This window comes from Elephantulus edwardii, unplaced genomic scaffold (genome assembly GCF_000299155.1).
Source record: "Elephantulus edwardii isolate Elephantulus edwardi_28Jun2011 unplaced genomic scaffold, EleEdw1.0 scaffold00243, whole genome shotgun sequence".
Taxonomy (NCBI): Eukaryota; Metazoa; Chordata; class Mammalia; order Macroscelidea; family Macroscelididae; genus Elephantulus; species Elephantulus edwardii.
This window is the reverse complement of record NW_006399993.1, coordinates 4,090,022-4,110,051: the sequence shown is the minus strand read 5'-3', so window position 1 is coordinate 4,110,051 and position 20,030 is coordinate 4,090,022. Positions and strand designations below refer to the sequence as shown.

The following is a 20,030-nucleotide window of genomic DNA, read 5'->3' as shown; positions in this document are numbered from 1 at the left end:
TGACTGGGGTAATCGGGATGGGTGTGTCAGATGCGGTGCGGTTGGCGCAGGATAGAGCAGGGTTTAGAGCTGTTGTGCATAGGGTAGCTATGAGTCGGAAACAACTCGATGGCACATAACAACAACAACAACATGCTGCAAAGGATATGTGATCAGGGTGTGATACAACCAAGAGACGGACATGGCTAGCTTTGCACAGGGACAAAGGTAGAAAAGGATTCGCTAAAGAAAGGAACAAACTAGGAACTTGATTACTGAATCGGCATAAAAGGGTCGAGAATATGGAAGATTTCTGCAGGCAGAAGTAAAAGTATATAAGAACAATAATTTTATATTTAAGAAGCAATTACCTGTTTAATGCCCACTATTTCCACCAGATTGGAAGTACCATGAAGGCAAAAACTCTGTCCTATTTAGTGACCTAATCCTTAATTCAGCACAGTGTCTACTTAATAAATACTTGGGTAATGATTGAAAATAGAAACAGGAAAATTTCAGTATGACTGTGCCGAGCAAGAGAGCATATGGTGTCTACCATAACAATCTACATAGCAAAGAATTCCCCTCAATCTCTCCCAACAGCTAAATTCTGTTTTCCCAGTTTCTTTGGCCCAACCCTTTGCATGCGCATGCACATCTGTGTAGACATACTCTTCCCCATCTTTTCCCCAAGGTCATCTAAAAAAAATAAGGCATACTTTACACAAGAAAAGAGGTAGGCAAACCTGGATCTCTCCAAGTGAGCATAACCTCACTCCAGCTCACTGGCCTTAAATCCCCAAGGTGTGTCCCACCCGCTAGAGGGGTTCCCTAATGCTCCAACTCCTGCACAGTGACCCTGGGGAAAAGAGCAGGACAGGACTATCATGAGGCAATGATCAGCAAGACCAGGCCTTTACCATGAGAAACAATACTCACTGGAGTCCTGGGAGACTTGGACCATTTACTCATGCAGCAAATATTTAGCAAACATCTTTTCTTATAACCCTGTTCAGAGAAGTATCACTACATCTGGAATCAGGCCTGTCCAAGGGCCCACTAAGACCACCTCCAATCAGCTGGGCTAACCTTCTAGGACACTGACCTAGAGAGGCCCAGCCCACGTTCATCTTAAAATAAAGGAGCCAAGAAATCAAGTTGGCACCTGCTCAGGACTTTGGCTGGGACAAGAAGTTAGCTCTCTAACCATCTCCGAACTAATCAAACAGAACATAGCCCAGTCTGGTCTCCTTGTCCTGCCACAGGCCTGAAAGACTCTTGAGACTTCCTGATCAGGCTGATGACAAAAACCTTGCCTACTCACCCATAAACTGTACTGAAATAACAGAAAGTAGCTTCTAGGGTGAGTGACATACACAATTCTCTGAGCACCTGGCCCAGCGTTGATCTGGGGTCAGGTGGAGGACACTTCCGCAGATCACATCTCCTCTTCAACTGGGGCCACTGAGAAAAATCCCTATTCACCTCAATAGTTTGATGTTCACTCAAAGCAAGAGTCCCTTCTTCCAAGATCCCAGCCAGAGACATCCTGGGGGATGTCTCTATACTCTGCCCTTCCTCAGGTTCCAATTCCTGGCTGGGGATGCTGGTTGGACCATCAGGATAACTGGGTCCTCTTTCTCTTCTGGGATCTGGTCTTATATGGAGGTATTCATGTTAAGAAATCACTTCACTCATTCTCCTAAAAAAGAAAAATAAAGGCCAACGGGGCTGGAAAGTTCTCAGAGCTCTTTCTCTCTGAGTATTGTAGGTACCTTAAACTTGACTGGTCACTGAGCCTGGGGTTACACACTTCCAAAGACAAGGAACATACCATGCTACTACAATGAGCTTAAATCTTCACTCTGGCTCTCCTTCTATCCTGCAAAGTTCCAGGAAATTCAACTTGCACCTCTCTCCCATGGGACAGGCTATCTTACCTAAAGAAAGAGATCTTCTTCCTCCTCCTACCACTTTGCCATTTCCTCCAGGCTGATTAGTCCTCCAAGGTAGACATGTCCTGCCATTCCTCCTAGATAGCCTGCTTTCTCTTATGCTTTATGGGGTCTGAGTTTTAGGTTTGTATGTTTTAAAAAATAAAGCACCTGACAAAACCCACAGCTTGTTCTTTTCTCCCTTTCCCCGATAAAGAAGAAAGGGGCAGGACCTTAGCTCTCTTTGGAAGCTCCAGGCCAGAGAGGGTGGGAGACAAACTGAGGCCAAGCACCACACTTTCTTATTCCCTTGGGCTGGCGAATAAGCAGCAGCATCTTAACCTTTTCTAGCTCCCTAAGGAGAACAACTTAGAAGAGTAGTCTCTGCCAACGGTCCTAAAGCCTTTAATTTGATTTTCCTCACATAGGCATTCGTAATTATTCTGATTAGAAATCATTACCCAGTGCAGGCTCTGCACCCGACAGGCACAATACATCCAGCGGCAAGCTGCAGTGGGCAGGCGGGCCCAGCCGCACCTCCTAAAGGAGCTGACAGCAAACAAAAGCCATCGATGGGGAGTTCTGGGGGAGTTAATGAAGTGCTCACATGCCAAAAGGAGCTAACGGGAAAGCTAAACAAAAACACCTCCAGTTCCTGGGGCTAGTCCCACAGCTCAGCTTCCTACTCTCCCACCCCCAGCACAGAGCTGCCTCAGAACTGGCCAGCACAGGGCAATGGGCCAGAAGGGGGTGGGGGGCCCTGCACCCAACTCCTGGCAGCACTCGGACATCTTGTCAGTAACCCTGACGGGAACAGCTGGAGATGACAGATCAATGGTTCAATACTCTCAACAGCATGTCACTGATGTGACAGCAAATGTTATTCTAATCAAGCCATAATCATAGTCAAATTACACGGCTACATTCTCAGGAGGGGAGGGAGAGAGAGGCAGTGAGCAGGGGGTCACAGGTCAAGAATTAAAGGTCACTCAACCTACCTCCAGCACTTGCTGCAGGCTTGGCTGACCATCCACCATGGCTTGAATAATCCCAGTGAGCTGTAAAGAAAGAGAAATAACCAATGGGTGTGAAAAAGCAAGGTGTAGGGACTCAAAAAGTTATATTGGATTTTTTTCTTTTCCATTTTTCTTCTTCTTTTATAAAGGGCTCTGGTTGCTTTTGGTTCAGAACTGGTCCAGAAGCCTTGGGAATAGAGTCCCAGGACATAATGTGAACCTTCCCTAACAAATCTTGTCCTGAGATGCAGGTACACATACACAAGCTGACTACAGAGTATGTCTCAGAGCTGTCTAAGCTTTACTTTGTCACACACACACACACACACACACACACACACACAAAATAAAATACTGATTTTATATGTATTTTGTGGTCAACTGGCTCGAAAACATCCCATAATTTATAGTATAAATTTTAGTCAAAGCTTCATCAAAGTTCCTGCAAAACTTGGAGAGTGCTCTGGTTTCAAGGCCATTTCTGCTCTGAGCTTCATGGTCTAACAGTTCCCCCATGCCACATTCTCTAAAATCATGGGAGGGCTCGAGGGAGTCCCAAGGAATCTGCCTTCCACCCTGAACACCCAGGTCCTTAACACCAACTCATAAAGAAGAAAGAGTCACCTCTAATAAAGGAGAAAAATAAGAAAGCACATGTATAGAATTTGGTCCAGAGAATTTCTGACTAATAAATCTCTGCTCAGAACAATGCTACTACTTCCAGGTCAGTCCTTATTGTGCACATTGTTGTTTTGTTGTCAAAGTCTCCCTCAAGTACAGCCTAGGGATAGGCTGCCTTCAGGATCTGAGCCACAAGGTCCCCATCCACAGTCCTGGACAGCAGCTAAAAATTGCCATGCCCAACATGCCTCTGGCTACTTCCAGAATGAGTAGCATCCGGGCTGGCTTTGAAACTTTCTATTTTTGAGGGGGTGAATTAAACTCCAATTAAACTATAATTACATTTAATGAATATCAAATACCCAACTCACAGAAACCACAGGCTCTAAGAGGGAAGGTTATTTTCTCATAGTGACTTACATGGAATGGTAATACACACCTTTTAGGGAAGAAATTTTCATTTTAAGAACGCTGAGTTCCTCTAGGTGGGTTTCTGTAGTTCATCAAGTCATTATTAGGTGGTATTTTAAGGAAGTGTAAGGACACAGCCACTCTATTTTATATTCCAGAAACTGTTTTTATATTAATCTGTATTTTAATTGGGTAACAGCTGCTGCCTACAGACTTCCCATGGTCTAAAAGGAAAATAAATTAGAAAGATTAACTACACTGTTGTTTTGCAAGGCTTTAACCCACAGCATGCCCACCCGGCTGGTACCTCCACACCCTTTGCTTGCTTGAGAGACCAAAAGACTGCCCAGCAGAGGGAGGGCCTGAGTCAAGGAGAAGAAAAGATAGACCACTGAAGGTTAGGGAAAGTGGGGATGGGGAAGTGTCCTGGGCTAGCAGCTTTAGTCTTTAAGTGCAAGAGTCTTATTTAGTCAACAACTATTCACAGCGAACCTGCAACTGTTGAGAGCCCAATTCTAGGAAGCAGGGCTCCAATGTTATAAGACATAAAAATCCTGCTCAAGAATATGCCTTCTTGTAGCTGCCCTCTCCTATGTATTGGCCAGCCAGCACTGAGTCTGTACACTACCTGCTACAGCTCATACTGAGGTGTTCTGTCCTAGGCATATAGAGTCCAAAGTCAGAGTAAGCTAGCTCCCATATCCTGGTCCCAACACTCAGCCTCCTGGCTGATGCTATGCATTCACCACTACCCATATTCTGGTCCAGATTCTCTCCTGCTAAGTTCTGAGTAACATCTCCAGCTTGGAGTTAGGGTCAAGACTATGCTAGCAAAGAGCCCTGAAGCCACTCTCACTTTTTAGAAAGCTACAGGGTCCAAAAGTCAGTCTGTGTCTGGTCTGAGTGTACAGAGCAAAGTGAGGTCTACTCCTTCCCTTGGCTCCCACTAACCCTAGGGTAACTCAGATGAACTGAACACTGAAGGACTTCAAGAAGTTCCACCAATATAGGAAACAAATGACATCCTGCTAAGAACCCTCCTTTCTTGGAGATGGGGCTTAGCTAAGTACCTGCATACCCCATAATCACTTGCTCTGGGCTCCAGGACAAATGACTGATGTGAGATGAGTAAATCACCATACAAAACAGGAAACTGGAGTGCTATTCTAATGTCCTGCTGCCAGGGCTCTCAAGGCAGAGTAGGCGCCTCTCTCTCCCCTCACTCAGGAGGTTCTATGACCCCGAGGTTTTCACAGACTCTACCCTCAGGTCCATAATACTGGAAACATCAGCCCGGGGGAGCCTAGTCAGGTCAGTACCCTATCTGTACATGTTTCTTAGAAAGCAAGTTATTTTTACTCATGGCCCAGAGAAACATGGCCTTACGTTGAACTCCTAGAGGACTTTCAACTCAATCCTCCCAAATCACAGGTGCTTGACCTAATGGGTCAACCAGAGGCACACTTCTAGGCGGAGGCCTCACCCCTCGGAATTAATCCCTCCAAGCACACGTCAAGTCTTACTCTTTGGGTCTGACATGGCACTGGATGAAGGGAGGGGGATGAAATTATCACCTATACTTCATACTGATATCCTATAAGATTGTCTATAATACTTAAATAAGAAGATACACAAAAGAGACATAATTGTATAAAATTAATACTAGGAAGTTCTACCTAGGCCTGATTTAAATCCTTCACACTGTGGCTTAAGCCCATTCCCACTTGGGTTAATACATGTTTGTAAACAGTTTTCACATCCCCAGGATGAAAGGTGCTAGAGCAAAGCCAAGTATAATTAAGCTGAGAACCAGGGCTCACAGGCTAAACAGAGCTCAGAGACCTTAAACACTTAAAGCAAGAGAGGTGAGAAGAAGAATTAATGTGTGCTCTGTGGCTCCTTTCACTGAGGGATTACAGATTAACTCCCGCTTCTCCAGTCTCGGAAACCACAAGGCAAGGGGCTTTTGACCCTGACTGATAACATGACTGGTTACTGAGCTTCCCCACCCGCACCAGGGCTTTGTCCTGGAACAGGCTGGCTTCATCATAAACACTAGCAACTATAGGAAGCAGCCTAGGAAGCTCGGTGCCAATATCATGTCAGCTTCCAGCGCTTTCTCCTTTCACAGTTTATCTCCAACACAATCATATTCTGACACCAAGACAGTTTGTTGATTACATAAGCACTTGTCTCTGGTGTGCAATCTGATAATCAGACCCACTCTTTCTCCTCAGACAAAGAGGCCAATAAATCTCACCCTTTATAAGTACAGGTGCAAGACAAAGCCCTTTACTGGCGTTTAGCAAAATGGGTATTTTTTTCCCCCCTAGGGTTCTTTTTTTTTTTTAACAACAGTAACAGCATAAAAAAGACTGCACATGGTCAGGGACTATGCAGCAGCTCAGCTGTTGGGGACAGAGTTCAGATGAGCAGGAGCAGATTCTAGAGGTGGTAGGGGAAAGGCTTAGGAGCAAAAGAAATACACCTCATCCTATCTCTGCTACAACCATGTCTCCCGGCAGACTATCAACTGGAAATAAGAAAAGGGTCTCTAGAAAGCTAATAACATGTTCATTACACAGGGCAGTAAAAGAGCATCTGTATGTGAACTAAAGACTTGCTCAAGGCAGAATCCTCCTGCTCCCAGAACAGAGCATCCTACTCTCTCCTCACCTAGAGAACCTTAACATATATACAAAGATTAGGATTCTCTAAGAACTTCATGTACAAGACAGAATATCTGTCATAAGAGCTGGCAAGAAACTGTGGTGCATTCCTGAAGGCATGGGTTCAAGGCCACCAGCAGCTCCATAGGAGAAGGATGGATAATCTCCTCTCATGCCATTAACTGCCTCTGTATGGGTTGGTTCCAACTCTACGGTACACAACAAGAGTTATTTAGACAAAATCTGAAAGTTTGGGGTCACTCCTCAAACACAAAATCCCTCTGGTTGGAATGACCGAACTCCTCCTCAAAGACAGGTACTGCCAGATTAGATGAACTCTCAGAATTCTGGTCACCATCTTATGTCCATGCCTTTCTCAGTGATAGAATCCCATCTGGTATGCAGACAGATCAATTATTTAGATGATTCAAGGTTTTCTGAACAAGAGTACATAAACTTCCACTAAAGAACAAATCAATGGTATAGATGGTTTTTGGAGAAGGCGAGATAGGATTAAATAATTTCTTGACAATATTCATTTAATTTAAGGAACAGATATTAAATAGTGCCATTGGGCAAATCTGCTGTGAGGAACCTATATGAAGTGATAAAGATCAACTATGGTACTGTAAAGACTAAGGTGCACCTGCCCCAAGCCACGGCATTCTTCATATGCTTCCTATGCATTAGAAAGTTGGACAATGAATATGGAAGACCAAAGAATTGATCTTTGAACTGTGGTGATGGCAAAGAATATTAAATACAGTGAATAGAATATTGAATATACTACCAAAAGAATAAGCAACTCTGTCTTAGAAGAAATGCAGCCAGAGTGCTTTTTAGAAGCGAGGATGGTGAGCCTTACATACTCTGGGTAGTTATCAGGAGACGCCAGTTCCTGGAGAGGAACATCATGCTTGGAAAATAGGAGGTCAGCAAAAAAGAGGAGGCCTCTCAGTGAGATGGACTGACTCAATGACTAAAATAATGGACGTAAGTATGGCAGATACTGTTGGGACACTACAGAGTTTCATGCTCTTGTATACAGGGTCACTATAAATCAGAGCCAATGCAATGATACCTGATAACAGTAACAACAAGGGTAAGCATTTATTTAATATCAGACCCTAAAAATAAGACAGAGACAAATCAGTTCAATTTCCTACCTTCGAGGAATTCATAGTCCAAAGGGGTGACAAAAAAATAAATTACCATATACTATGGTATACATTTGAGTTGGAGAGTTCTAGAAGAGTACTAATTATCTCATGGACTGCCAAGACAACAAACAAGTCTGTCCTGAAGGAAGTACAACCAGGTTAGATTAGAGGCGAGGAAGGTGAGCCTTCATCTCACATACTTTGGGTATGTTATCAGGAGGGGCCAGTCCTTGGAAAAGGACATCATGTTTGGAAAGGTGGAGGGTCAGCAAAAGAGAGGAAGACCCTCAGGGAGGTGGAATGATACAGTGACTGCAGCAAAGGGCTCAAGTATGTCAGAGATGATGAGGGTGGCATAGGATAGGACAGGGTTTAGATCTGTTACTCAAAGAGTCACTATGAGTTGCACTGAACTCAACAGGCACCTAACAACAAAGTATCTGATTGGTGATATGTTGGAGAAAGTAGAGCCCAGCCTGAAGGTCAAGAAAGGACTGACAGAGTCCTGGAGAAGGAAATATGGGGCAGAGAATGAGTGCAATTTGCAGGCTGATTATGAAAAGGTAACCTCTGGCTACAGGAAGTGAAGTGGGAGACATGCAGCTGGAGGTAAAAGTGGAGACCAGATCATTGAGAGCTTTGCACTCAAGAAGCCCGAGACAAAGAGGTAGACGACTTAGTGCCTACAACTACATCTACACTTGCATACAGGGCTTCATAACAAGGATTCTAATGCGATCTTTCCTACTACACTCCAAAATACATACATACGTGAAAAAAGAATTACAGTTAACAGCATATTCTCTCTCTCTCTCTCTCTCTCTCTCTCTCTCTCTCTCTCACACACACACACACACACACACACGGCAATAACAATCTTGCTCTGAAAAAAATTCCCTTCCTCCCCAGTACTCTCAAACTCCTACTCAGGGCTGAGCTCTAGCAGAACTACTTTCCATTCCTAGGCAAACAGCAATCTTTCAAAAATTTGGATCTGCCAGTCTATTGGCCTGAGTCTAGAGTTGAAACCTGGTAGCTCCAAGTAGCAGGCTACATAGAAAGAGGAAGAAGGGCAGCAGACTGAAATATCCTTACCCTAAACTGGCACTATACTCTGCTACCTTGTCAGCAGGTATGTAATGGTCCCATTCTATATATTGTTAACAGACAATCTGACACTATAGGTCCACTGACTATAAGTCAATGGAGAGGTCAGACGATGGATTAGTTTAAGGAAAGTCTTTCCTTCTCTTCCCATAAGGAAGGAGATTTTTTCTTTATCATTAAAACAGGGGTTTTTCAAAAGGGGCAAAAAGGATAAATTAGCGCCCCCTGGTGGTATAGGTAATTCACCTGGGAAAGAGGGAGCATCCAGGAGGCCACAGAGGGAACAAGAACCCAACTTCATTAGTCGAAACAGGAATTGCCTGAAGAAACTAAATACTTGATTTATAAGCAATGTCCTTGGCAGGTGGATGCCTTCAAAAGGCCGACCTCGGTCAGGTGGAAAATGCTGGCATCAAGTTCCGGCATAATCCTCAAGACCTCGTACTTAAACTCAGTCAGTCTTAGATTCCTGTAAATTTTCCCTTCAGGCTCATTCAGGTCCTTCTTCAACTTCTTCCATACAAAAGAGATTGCCTGGAAATTACTCAAGAACCCCTTTCCTCCTATTTCATTCAAAAATAGAAGCTGTTGTTGGTATGTGCCCTCAAGTTAGCATCAACCCATAGTTGATCCTCTAGTGGGTTTTCAGAGGCTGTAAATTTCAGGGGAGGAGAATGCCCATCTTCTCAGGTAGAGAAGCTAGAGTTGATCTGCACGCTTTTGAGTTGGCAGCACATTGCAAATTGAAGGCAAAAAAATCTCTAATGAAACCCAGCTCCAAATTCTTTAAAGATTCCAGACACTCTTTTATGATTCCATCACTTCTGCTACTATGTATTCTTGACCAGTATTCTACTACAGCCTTTTGTCATGACAGAGAACATAAAACATGATGCAGGACAGTGGAAAGCAGACACAGAAGGCTTTTCCACATGGTACTAAGAGTCAGAACATTCAGGGGCTGAGAAAATGCAATATAAAATGTAAATAACACATCATACGGGGCCAATATTTATGTGCTCACAAGGTGGCAGATCACTGTACTAGACAAGGGTAAGGATATTTCAGCTTACGGTGACTGCCCTTCTCTTTCATTGGTGACAGAGCAGGATGTGTTCCACAAAGCCGACCTATGCCTAACACAGAGCCATTTTGCAGAAGGAGAGGTAATATCACCAGAAGGCTAAAAATGAGCATAATCTCTCCTTCCAAATAGCTGAAATTTTCACTTCTCAGAAAAATGGCTGCCAAGATCAAGGGAAATGGAATCAGAAAGAGTCTAAGGCCCAGAAACAGCATCTTGCTCTCAGATCTAAGTTCGTGGTCACAAGTGTATAGATACAAGTGCAGGGACAGCAGGGGATGGAAAAATGTGAAACTAATCTAGATGGTGCCACTGCAACTTCCAAGTCCACAGGGGCCACAGCAGTGTGGTAGCCAACTGCTGGCTTCAGTGTGCACTGGGTGTAACCACTGATAAAATGAAGCTTTCTCTAAGTGATCTCTACAGAGCAGCAATGGTCTAAAAGCCCCTCTCCCAGCAACTTTTGCTTCCCATTTCCAGAGCTCTTACCTCTGTACAGAAGGGGGTAAGCTGTGGATGGACTACAGGCTGGACATACATATGAAAGGTAGACTCAATCTCCATGGTCCGACCATTTAGCTTCAAGATGGGAAACTCGATGATTTCCTGGAATGGTAAAGAAACAAGAGGAAGAATAAGTTATTCTAATAAAACCTTTTCAATTAATAATTTAGAGTCAAAATTGAGAATTTTCATTCTCCTGTCAGGACTAATCTAAGACTGAGTGAGATGGTGCCAGTGTAGTTAAAATGCTAACTCTCTCACTGATCAGGTTCTAGGGACTGGCCCATCCTGACCCCCATTTTCTCTGGAAAGGAAAAGACAGATAAAGGCACAATCTGCTCTAACTTCCCCTAGATGCCTGTTCACGTGAGTCGCTAAATAAGGCCTCCTTCCCCTTGCCCAGTATCCGTCTTTTAGAATGGACCTGCATCTTCAGCCATGTAGACACCTAGCCCTCATCAGTGCAAAGACCCTTCCCCATAAACTTCAAACAGAGCCAGTGAGTTTCTTCAAGTTTTTCTAAAAAATATAAATAATAAATAAAGCTAAAGGGAATACTAAAGAGAAAACTGAGTAAGAGTAATAGAAGCCAGTGCCTCCCACCTTTCTTTCAGGCAGTTCGCCCTCCCCCCCAACCTCCCTCCCAATCGCTTAGCCAGCCCTTCCCAGTCCACTGGAACGTAATGGAAAAGAAAGAGGAGGAGTGACAATTTGTTTGGTGTCTCTAAGATTAATTTGTCTCCGTTATTTAATAGAGATGCACAGCACCAAGGTCCTGGTGTGCAAACAGGCTTGCAGAACGCTGGCTGTGCAGCACGCCTCATACATCGCTCCTGGGAAGGGAGGAACGCACCAGAGGGGGGAGAGGGCAGGACAGAGCACACGCACCAGAGAGGAGAGGGAAAGCAAGGAGAGAGAATAAAAAAAATTATGGCTTTTTAATATTCAAAAACAGTTTGCAAAATTTAATCAAAGCAGAGGAAAAGCTAACATTTTTACCACTTTGACATTTTTATTAGCGCTTTCATAAATTTTTAAAACATGAATGGAATTAGTTTACAACACAAAAAAAAAACTGCCCTGAAAACATCTGGAAGAGACAAATAGGAAATAATAAAAAAAAAAAAATAAAAGCAAAATCCTGCAAGTAAAATTAGCTTGTGGAAAACATCTCCACTGCAGAGAGAGAAGGGTGTGAGCTATGCCTACTTGGTGGCCCCAACTGTCAGTTCTGATGGCACTGCTCAGCTAAGTTGCCATTCTGGAGAGGATCTTTTCAGCATCTCTAAAATCAAGGCAAATTAGTTCTCCCCAACGACAGCCTAGAGAAACACCACAGAAGCTGGTGACACCTGACTGTGCTTGGGAAATAAATGGGTGAAAAGACAAGAGGAGAAACAGTCAACCTTCTTGACAACCCCAGGACAGCCAGGTTTTCTCTCCTCAAAGCATGTTCACTACAACTGGAATTGGTTTTAAAGCATCTATTTCGATCCAACACATCCCAACAAGACTGAAGACCAAATCAAGCCAGTAAGAACCTTGAAATCCAGGGAAATCTAAAGGATCTGGCTGCTGTCTGGCCACCCTGGGCTGATCCCCAAAGAAAAAGTGATAGACATTCCCAAGAATAAAAACAAGAGGCAGGAATATTTCAAGGCTGAGAAGAAAAAGATGATCCAGGCTGTTGCTTAGACTAAGTGATCTCTCTCCTCTCACTGTGAAGAAAGGTGGTGGTTGCTAGGTGTTGTCAAGTTAACTACAACTTATAGTGACCCTATGAACAGCAGATCTGAACTCTGCCCTATTCTGTGCCATCCTCTTAATCTCTGGCACACTTGAGCCTTTTGCTGTAGTTACCATGTCAATCCCTCTCACTGAAGGTCTTCCTCTCTTGCACTGATCCTCTATTCTTCCTAGAATGGTGTCCCATTTCAATCCCATTATGTCTCCTAGCAAGATATCCAGAGTATTTGAGAAGCCTCAACATTCTTGCCTCCAAAGAGCATGCTGACAGCACTTTTTCCAAGGCAGCGAAGAAATTTAGTCACTGATTTTTAATTCCTTGGGCCTCTCACTGCCCACAAAGAAAGTCAAGTTGAGAGCGTTCTGAATGGAATAGAAAAGAAAAATGAAGTACATAAACATACATGTTGGCCCCTCAAACAATATTCAAGATATTCTTGTTGTTGACATGTTATGTGCCATCAAGTCACCTGTGACTCACAGCGACCCTATGTACAACAGCCCTAAACCCTACTCTGTCCTGTGCCAATTTCACTGTCTTCGACACACCCACGCTGATTACCCCTGTCACTGAATCAATCTACCTCATAGAGGGTCTTCCCCTCCTGTGCCGTCCCTCCACCCTCCCAAGCATGACAGCCTTCTCCAAGGACTGGGCCCTTCTTGCAACATGTCCAAAGTATGTCAGATGAAGCTTCAGAATCCCTGCCTCCAAAGAGCAGCCTGGTTTAACCATCTCCAGGATGAATCTGTTTACTTTCTTAGGACTCCATGGTACATTCAATACTCTTCTCCAACACCACAGCTCAAAGGAATCAATTATCCTTCTATCCTCCCTAGTCACTGTCTAGCTCTCTGATGGCCTGGATCAGACACACCTTAGTCTCCAGAGCGACAACATTGCTCTTCAGTGCTTTGGAAAGGTCCCTAACAACAGATTTTCCCACTGCAACACATCTTTTAATTTCCTGGCTGCTGGTGCCCAGAGTGTGGACTGTAGAGCCAAGCAAACTAAAGCTGTTAACAATCTCAGTCTCTTCACCATCCCTCATGATGCTGCCAATTAGTCCAGTGGCAAGAATCTTTGTCTTCTTGATATTGAGCCTCAATCCATATTGAAGGCTGTAGTCCTTGACCTTCTGCAACAAGCGCTTCGGGTCCTCCTCAGGTCCTCCTCAGTTTCAGCCAGCTGTGTTGTGTCATCCAATCCTGATGCCATACTTCTCATACACCTCACCCTCCCAGACAATCTGTTCTGCATATAGGTTGAAAAGGTATGGAGATAGGACACATCCCTGGCGTACACCCTTCCCAATTTTGAACCATGCAGTGTTTTCTTGCTGTGTTCTGATAAATGCCTCTTGGTCCAGGTATAGGTTTTGAATTAGCATGATCAAGTGTTCTGGGATTCCCATTCTTCTCAGAGTCAGCCACAGTTTGTTGTGATACACACAGTCAAACACCCTTGCATAAGCAATGAAACACAGATAGACATTGATAGATGGTAAAAAAAGATGGAAGTAGCAGCGAAAAAAATCAAACATCATACTGTATTGGGCAAATCTGCTGACGACTTCCTGAAAGTGTTAAAAAGCAAGGATGTTATCACTTTGAGGACTAAGGTAAGCCTGCCTCAAGCCAGGTACTTTCTTTTCTTTTTATGATGATTTGAGTGAATATTTACAGAGCAGACTGATAATCTAGTCAAATATTCACACATATTTTATGACACTGATTATAGTCACTATATTATATTAAGGGAGCTCTGGTGGCCTAGTGTGTAAGGAGCTGCACTGCCAACACAAAGGCATGCAATTTGTATCGACCAGTGGCTCTGAAGGAAAAAGATGGGCAATCACTTCTTGTACAATTTATAGCCTCTGGAAATCTGCTAGTGGCTCAGCTATGAGTCAGTTCCAACTAGAGGGCACATAACCACACTGTATCTTATCACTCTTCCCACTCTCACTTTTGTTTTTGTTACCATTCATCCCTCCATCCTCCCCCTTCCTATCAATGGAGTTTTATCCTTGGATATACAATGCCTTTGTGATCCTGTCTGGCTGACAGGATGAGTATCTAAGTGTGTAAGGGTTGAGTATCTCCGTGGTTATTGATCATCCTATAGATTTGCCTACTGTTTAGCTACAAGTTGTGCCAGAGGTGTGTGTTCAACTCCAGCTCAAAGGGTGGCTAAGCACCATAGTCTCAAGGATTTCTGTGAGGCCAGTAAGCCTGGACAATATTGTGATTCTGAGTTCTAAATTTACCTTCCTCTCTGTCCAAGGACCCTCTAATGTGATCTCTTCCAAAGCAGTTATCAGTGGTAGCTGGACACCATTTAATTCTTTTAAGTCCAAGTGTCCTGATAATTGAGGTTCAAAAGATCAACCATTACTATGAACTAACTCTCCCCATGTACTGATTTTCTTCAATGCTCTTCACTCCAGAGAGGAAGAGACCAACAGCTGTACCTTAGATGGCCGTTCACCAGCTTTTGTGTGGTGTAACATATGTTCAACTGCCTCATATGCATGTGAAAACTGGACAATACACAGGGAAAACTGAAGAAGAACCAATCCTGTGAATTATAGTACTGGTGAAGAATAGTAATATACCATGGACTGCCGGAAGAACTAACAAATCTGTCTTGAAAGAAGTACAGCCAGAATGCTGCCGGATGGTGAGTGCATCTTAGGTATTTTGGACATGTTATCAAGAAGGTGCTGTTACTGGAGGAGGACATGATATTTGATAGAGGGTCAGCACAAATGAACGATTCTCACTGAGATGAATGACACAGTGGCTGTAGCAATGAGCTCAAACACAGCAACTATTTTAAGAATGGCACTAAATTGGGCGATGTTTCCTTCTGTTGTGCGCATGAGGATACAATGAGTTGGAAGTGATTCAAAGGCATCTAGCAACAACAAACTTAGTTGGCCCAGGTTCATCCTATTTATATATATTCATCTATTTAATACATCCTTACCTCTGAAAGAAACTGGTGGTTCATTTGGCTAGTAAACAAAAGGCAAGCAGTGTGAACCTACCAGCCACTCCACAAGAGAAAGATGTGGCAGTCTACTTTTCTAAAGATCTACAACCTTCGAAACCCCGTGGGGCAGACCTACTCTGTCCTACAGGCTGCTCTGAATCAGAATCAGCTCAAGAACAGTAGGTAGGTCCCCTGGTGAAAACGAAAAGACATTTCTTCAATAGAAAGACTTCCAAAGCATGGTGAGTTTTGCTACCCTGGTATCTAAGGAAACTAATACAGCTTTCTCCTCACTAACAATATTAGCTGGGACCACAATGAAATTTAACCTGTGACACAACTGTACTTTTCATTTAAACTTTCATTTGGAGAGAAGCAGTGTTGGAGACCTGCAGTTTGTCCTGCTAATAAAGACAAGTGTTGGGACCTTTAAGGATGCCATTCATCTTTGGGTTTTATTAAATTCAATTTTCTTAAGCCCATGATACATTATGAAATTAAGAGTCGACATTCCTCTGGAAACAAAAATATCTATCAAGCATAAATAGAAAAGAACTCCTCTATTACCAAGAATTTATGGCTTAAAGTTGATCTCTTTCCACTTTTTTACAAGCACATGGTTTGTTTTAGATATCTTAAATGTTATTATAGACCTGGAATTTCATTAGTATTTATTATAAAATAGTAAGTGCTTCACCTCCCACTCTGACCAGCACAGAGTCCATGTCCTCAGCAGATTCCCTGAAAACAGTCTCTGGATTTGCCCCCTGCCACTCAGTACTCAAGCTTTCCTGTTGCTAGCTTCCTCACCAGGGAAATGGGACCTATTTAAGAGTAGGAACAAGCCAGCATCAACTCCAAGAAAGAAAAATAGGTAGGAGAGGGAGGGCTAGGGGAGAGAGGTGAGGCAGAAGCCTAAATGCTCTGGGGTTTGGCCTATCATCACAAACCTACCTCTCTGACATTGCTACCTCACTAGTCAGAACTCCATTAAAGAGTTTTGTTTCAAGAAGAGTTTTCTACTTCAAGTTCTTCTCCAACAAGAGTTTTCAAGGCTCGATCCTCACTCAGAACATAACTGTGCAGGGGCACTTTCAAAACGGCATCAGGAGTTATAGAACAATGATCTTAGACACTGGCAAAGTCGTCTCCTCATTTAGCCACTGGAGTTATAAACAAGAACCTCCTTAGCTAAGCCTACTTTGCTGAGCAGTCAGAGCAGAAAGGACCTCATTTGCTACCTCTTATCTTAAGGTGTGCGGTCAAGCAGAATACTGGTCCTAACAGCACACTCATCAGAAAGGTGCCCTAATTTGTACCAGGTTGGCAAGATTCTGCAGCCAGTGCACCTGCAGCAAGCTAACACATCTTCAACAGCTTTCAGCTGATAAAGATCAGAGAAATAATACTTTATACTAATAGCATCAATTCAAACTGAAGACTTATGAAGATGTGCCCAACTGACAACTTCTAGAACCAGTTGCTCAGACAATAAAATTATTATTCCAACAAATTATGGCTAACCTTGAAGAAAATGGGAATCCTAGAACACTTGATTGTGCTTATACAAAACCTATACTTGGACGAGGAAGCAGTCCTCAGAACAGGGCAAGGAAACACTGGATAGTTCAAAATCAGGAAAGGAGTGCATTAGGGATGCATCTTGTCTCCATACCTTTTCAATCTATAAGCAGAACAGATCATTTGAGAGGCTGGGCTTTATGAGGAAGAATATGACATCAGGACTGGAAGAAGACTCATCAAAAACCTACATTTTATCGATTACACAACCTTGCTTCCTGAAATGGAGGATGACCTGAAGTGCTTGTTTCAGAAGATCAAGGACTGTAGTCTTCAATATGGATTAAAGCTCAACATCAAGAAGACAAAGATACTCACCACTGGGCCAATCGGCAACACCGTGATAGATGGGGAAGAAATGGAAGTTGTTAGCAATCACAGCTTACTCGGCTCTACAATCAACACTCTTGGCACCAGCAGTCAGGAAATCAAAAGGCAAATTGCACTGGGAAAATGTGCTGTCAGGGACCTCACCAGAGTACTGAGAAGCAATGATGTCAGTCTTGAAACTGAGGTATGATGGATCCAGGCCATGGTCTTTGCAATTAATTGCTGTGTATCAGAGAGCTGAACAATAACTAAGGATGACAGAAGAATCGATGCCTTTGAATTGTAGTGCTAATAAGAGTCTTGAACATAGTATTGACTGCCAAGAAAATACATAGGTCTGTCCTGGAGAGGGTGAAACCAAGTTTCTCCTTGGAGACTAGGATTTTAAAGTTCCATCTCACATATTTTGGACATGTGGCCAGGAGGGACCAGTCCTTGGAGAAGGACATCATGCGTGGAAGGGTGGAGAGACACCATAGGAGAGGAAGGCCTCAGATGAGATGGACTGATACAGTAACTCAGGCAACAGGGGGGTAGGTGTGTCAGAATCAGTGAGATTGGCTTAGGACAGGACAGGCTTCAGAGCTGCTGTACACATAATAACAACAACAACCTCTCTCCTGCTCTCACCCCTTAAATTTCACTATTGCCCTAGGAAAAAGTTCTTTTAAGGAATAGCTGTGTATCTGCTTATGTGAAGGCTGCACCAGAAAAGAACCTTTCTGTATTTACTAGATCTTCTCTCCCCAAATAGTTAAAACTATTTCTTACCTTTGTATGCCATCTGCATTGAATTAAACTACCTCAGCCTAACTCTAATCCACTCCTGTCCAACTGCCCGCCTCTGAAATCAGCTGGAGCATCCAGTACGGGTTAGTTCCGACTCCATGGTATACAACAAGGCGCAGCTCCAACTTTGTGCATGACATTGTACAGGTGCTAAAATGGAATTTAGAGAAAAGATGTTTCTGCTTTGGAGAAACATACAGACTGATGAATAGAAATCGTGCAAGAACTAATAAACAAAGATAAATATCTTAGAAGAGACACATACAAAGTGTTACTGTTTTCAAATTACAAAATATTTTCACATCACATGCATTCTGGTGTTTCATCTTCCTTCAACTGCTACTGCTGTTGTTGCTGGGAGCTGCAGAGCTGAATCTACCTTATAGCAACCCCATGAGAGAGTCAACTGCCCCACAGTATTTTCTTGGTTGTGAACTTCATGGAAGTAGACTGTCAGATTTTTCCCCAATGAAGCAACTGTGTTGGCTCGAACTAACAAACATTTGGTCAGCAGTTGAATGTCTAACTGATGCATAATTAGTGTTCCCTCCACTACTACAAACCATGAAGGTTCCATGTGCCAAATCATCCTAATTTATCCATGACTATGGGTTTCCCAGAACACAAGAACTTCAGTGTGAAAACTGGGACAGGTGGCCACTCATCCACAAACCACCTGCTGTGTTACAATGTCCATGAAGAGGGAATCATGAACCTAAAAAGCTGCTATGCTTGATGGGAATTAGCCACAACCTGACCACAAAGAACATAAACTTCAGGACCTGGGATTTTCAGCACCTACAGTTCCAAAGCTATCTTCCTGCAGTTTTCCTCAATAAAAATAAGCTATTTTACTTGTTTAAAAGAAGAGAAGAGGGAATGAGAAAAGGAGACCCAAGCTCACTGCCCCAGAACCGATTCTGACTCACAGTGACTCTCCACTGGGTTCCAAGGCTATAAATCTCCACAGGAAGGCTGCCCACCCACCTTTCTCTCAAACAGCCAACGGAGGACTTGAGCGGGCAGTCTCATGGCTTTGGGTTCAGGAACACAACACACTGTAGACTAAGCACCAGGCAAACGTCCTTTTCCATTTTAAATGAGGCAGAAGCAGGGATTTTTTTTTTTTAAATCAGCTGCTTTCTAATTGCTCAACTAAGAACACAAGTGATTTCCCTGATAAACTGAGGACAAAACGGCAACAGCATTTCAAATTAAATTTCCACCCACAGTCAGTCATTACAAGATATAAATGTGTAGGTTGCTTTCAGGGCATTCAAACCCCCTTCCCCATAAGTATTTGCAGCGATAAGATTATATTTAAAGATTAAGAGAACAACAAAAGGATTTTAAGCAGAAGGGACTTGGGTTATACTGCCGGCATTTCTTACCAGTGGTACAGAGTTCAATAGTGTAGGATTGTACAGGACTTTGGGGAAAAAACAAACAACACAACCCACAACTGAAAGAACAGATGCCTGAACTGATGCTTCTCTGGTCGTCTGAAGAATAGACAGGTGATCTGCCATGGGTTTCTCCTCTCAACTTATAAAGGTACTGGTATCTCTTCAATTTAAACATAGTAACAAATAATCTAAGCAGCACTGAGGGTACAAACAACTCTGCACTCTCTTTGGTGGGAGATACAAACTCATCTAGAAAGAAGCTTCATGGAAGAAAGACATGGAGGTTGGCTTCCATAATGGGTACAGCCAAGAAAATCTGATGGAGCAATTCTACTTTGTTACCCTGTGTTGCTGAGTCAAAATCAATGCCACGACACACAACAACGAATCCATCCCTTCCCTCTACTTGCTAAAGAAAACGGAAAAAAAAGTGTGCATCACTGCACAGAAAGGTCTGATAAAACTGAAAAGCAACATTACACCTTAAGACTTCAGAGCAGTACTTGACTAAGGATTTTATCCAAATACTTGGTTTTAGAAAAAGAGTCTCATGCAAAATGTTCTCCCTTTTGTCCATGAGATCAAAGTCTTTTTCTGATGGCAATACTACCAAAAGCAATTTACACATTTAATGCAATCCCAATACAAATACCAACCCCATTCTTCAACGAGATGGAAAAGGCAATCTCCAATTT

At 43.1% G+C, this 20,030-nt stretch overlaps 1 protein-coding gene across 1 annotated transcript in view; it reads right to left on the bottom strand.

Moving 5' to 3' along the window:
• Positions 1 to 20,030, bottom strand: part of ERI3 (ERI1 exoribonuclease family member 3) — a 176,826-nt gene that overhangs the window by 126,738 nt on the left and 30,058 nt on the right. The window contains exons 4-5 of the mRNA XM_006899009.1: positions 10,471 to 10,587; positions 2,912 to 2,971 (exon numbers count right to left, since the gene is read on the bottom strand). Coding sequence (XP_006899071.1) covers positions 2,912 to 2,971; positions 10,471 to 10,587 — 177 coding nt within the window. The remainder of the gene's footprint in view (positions 1 to 2,911; positions 2,972 to 10,470; positions 10,588 to 20,030) is intronic.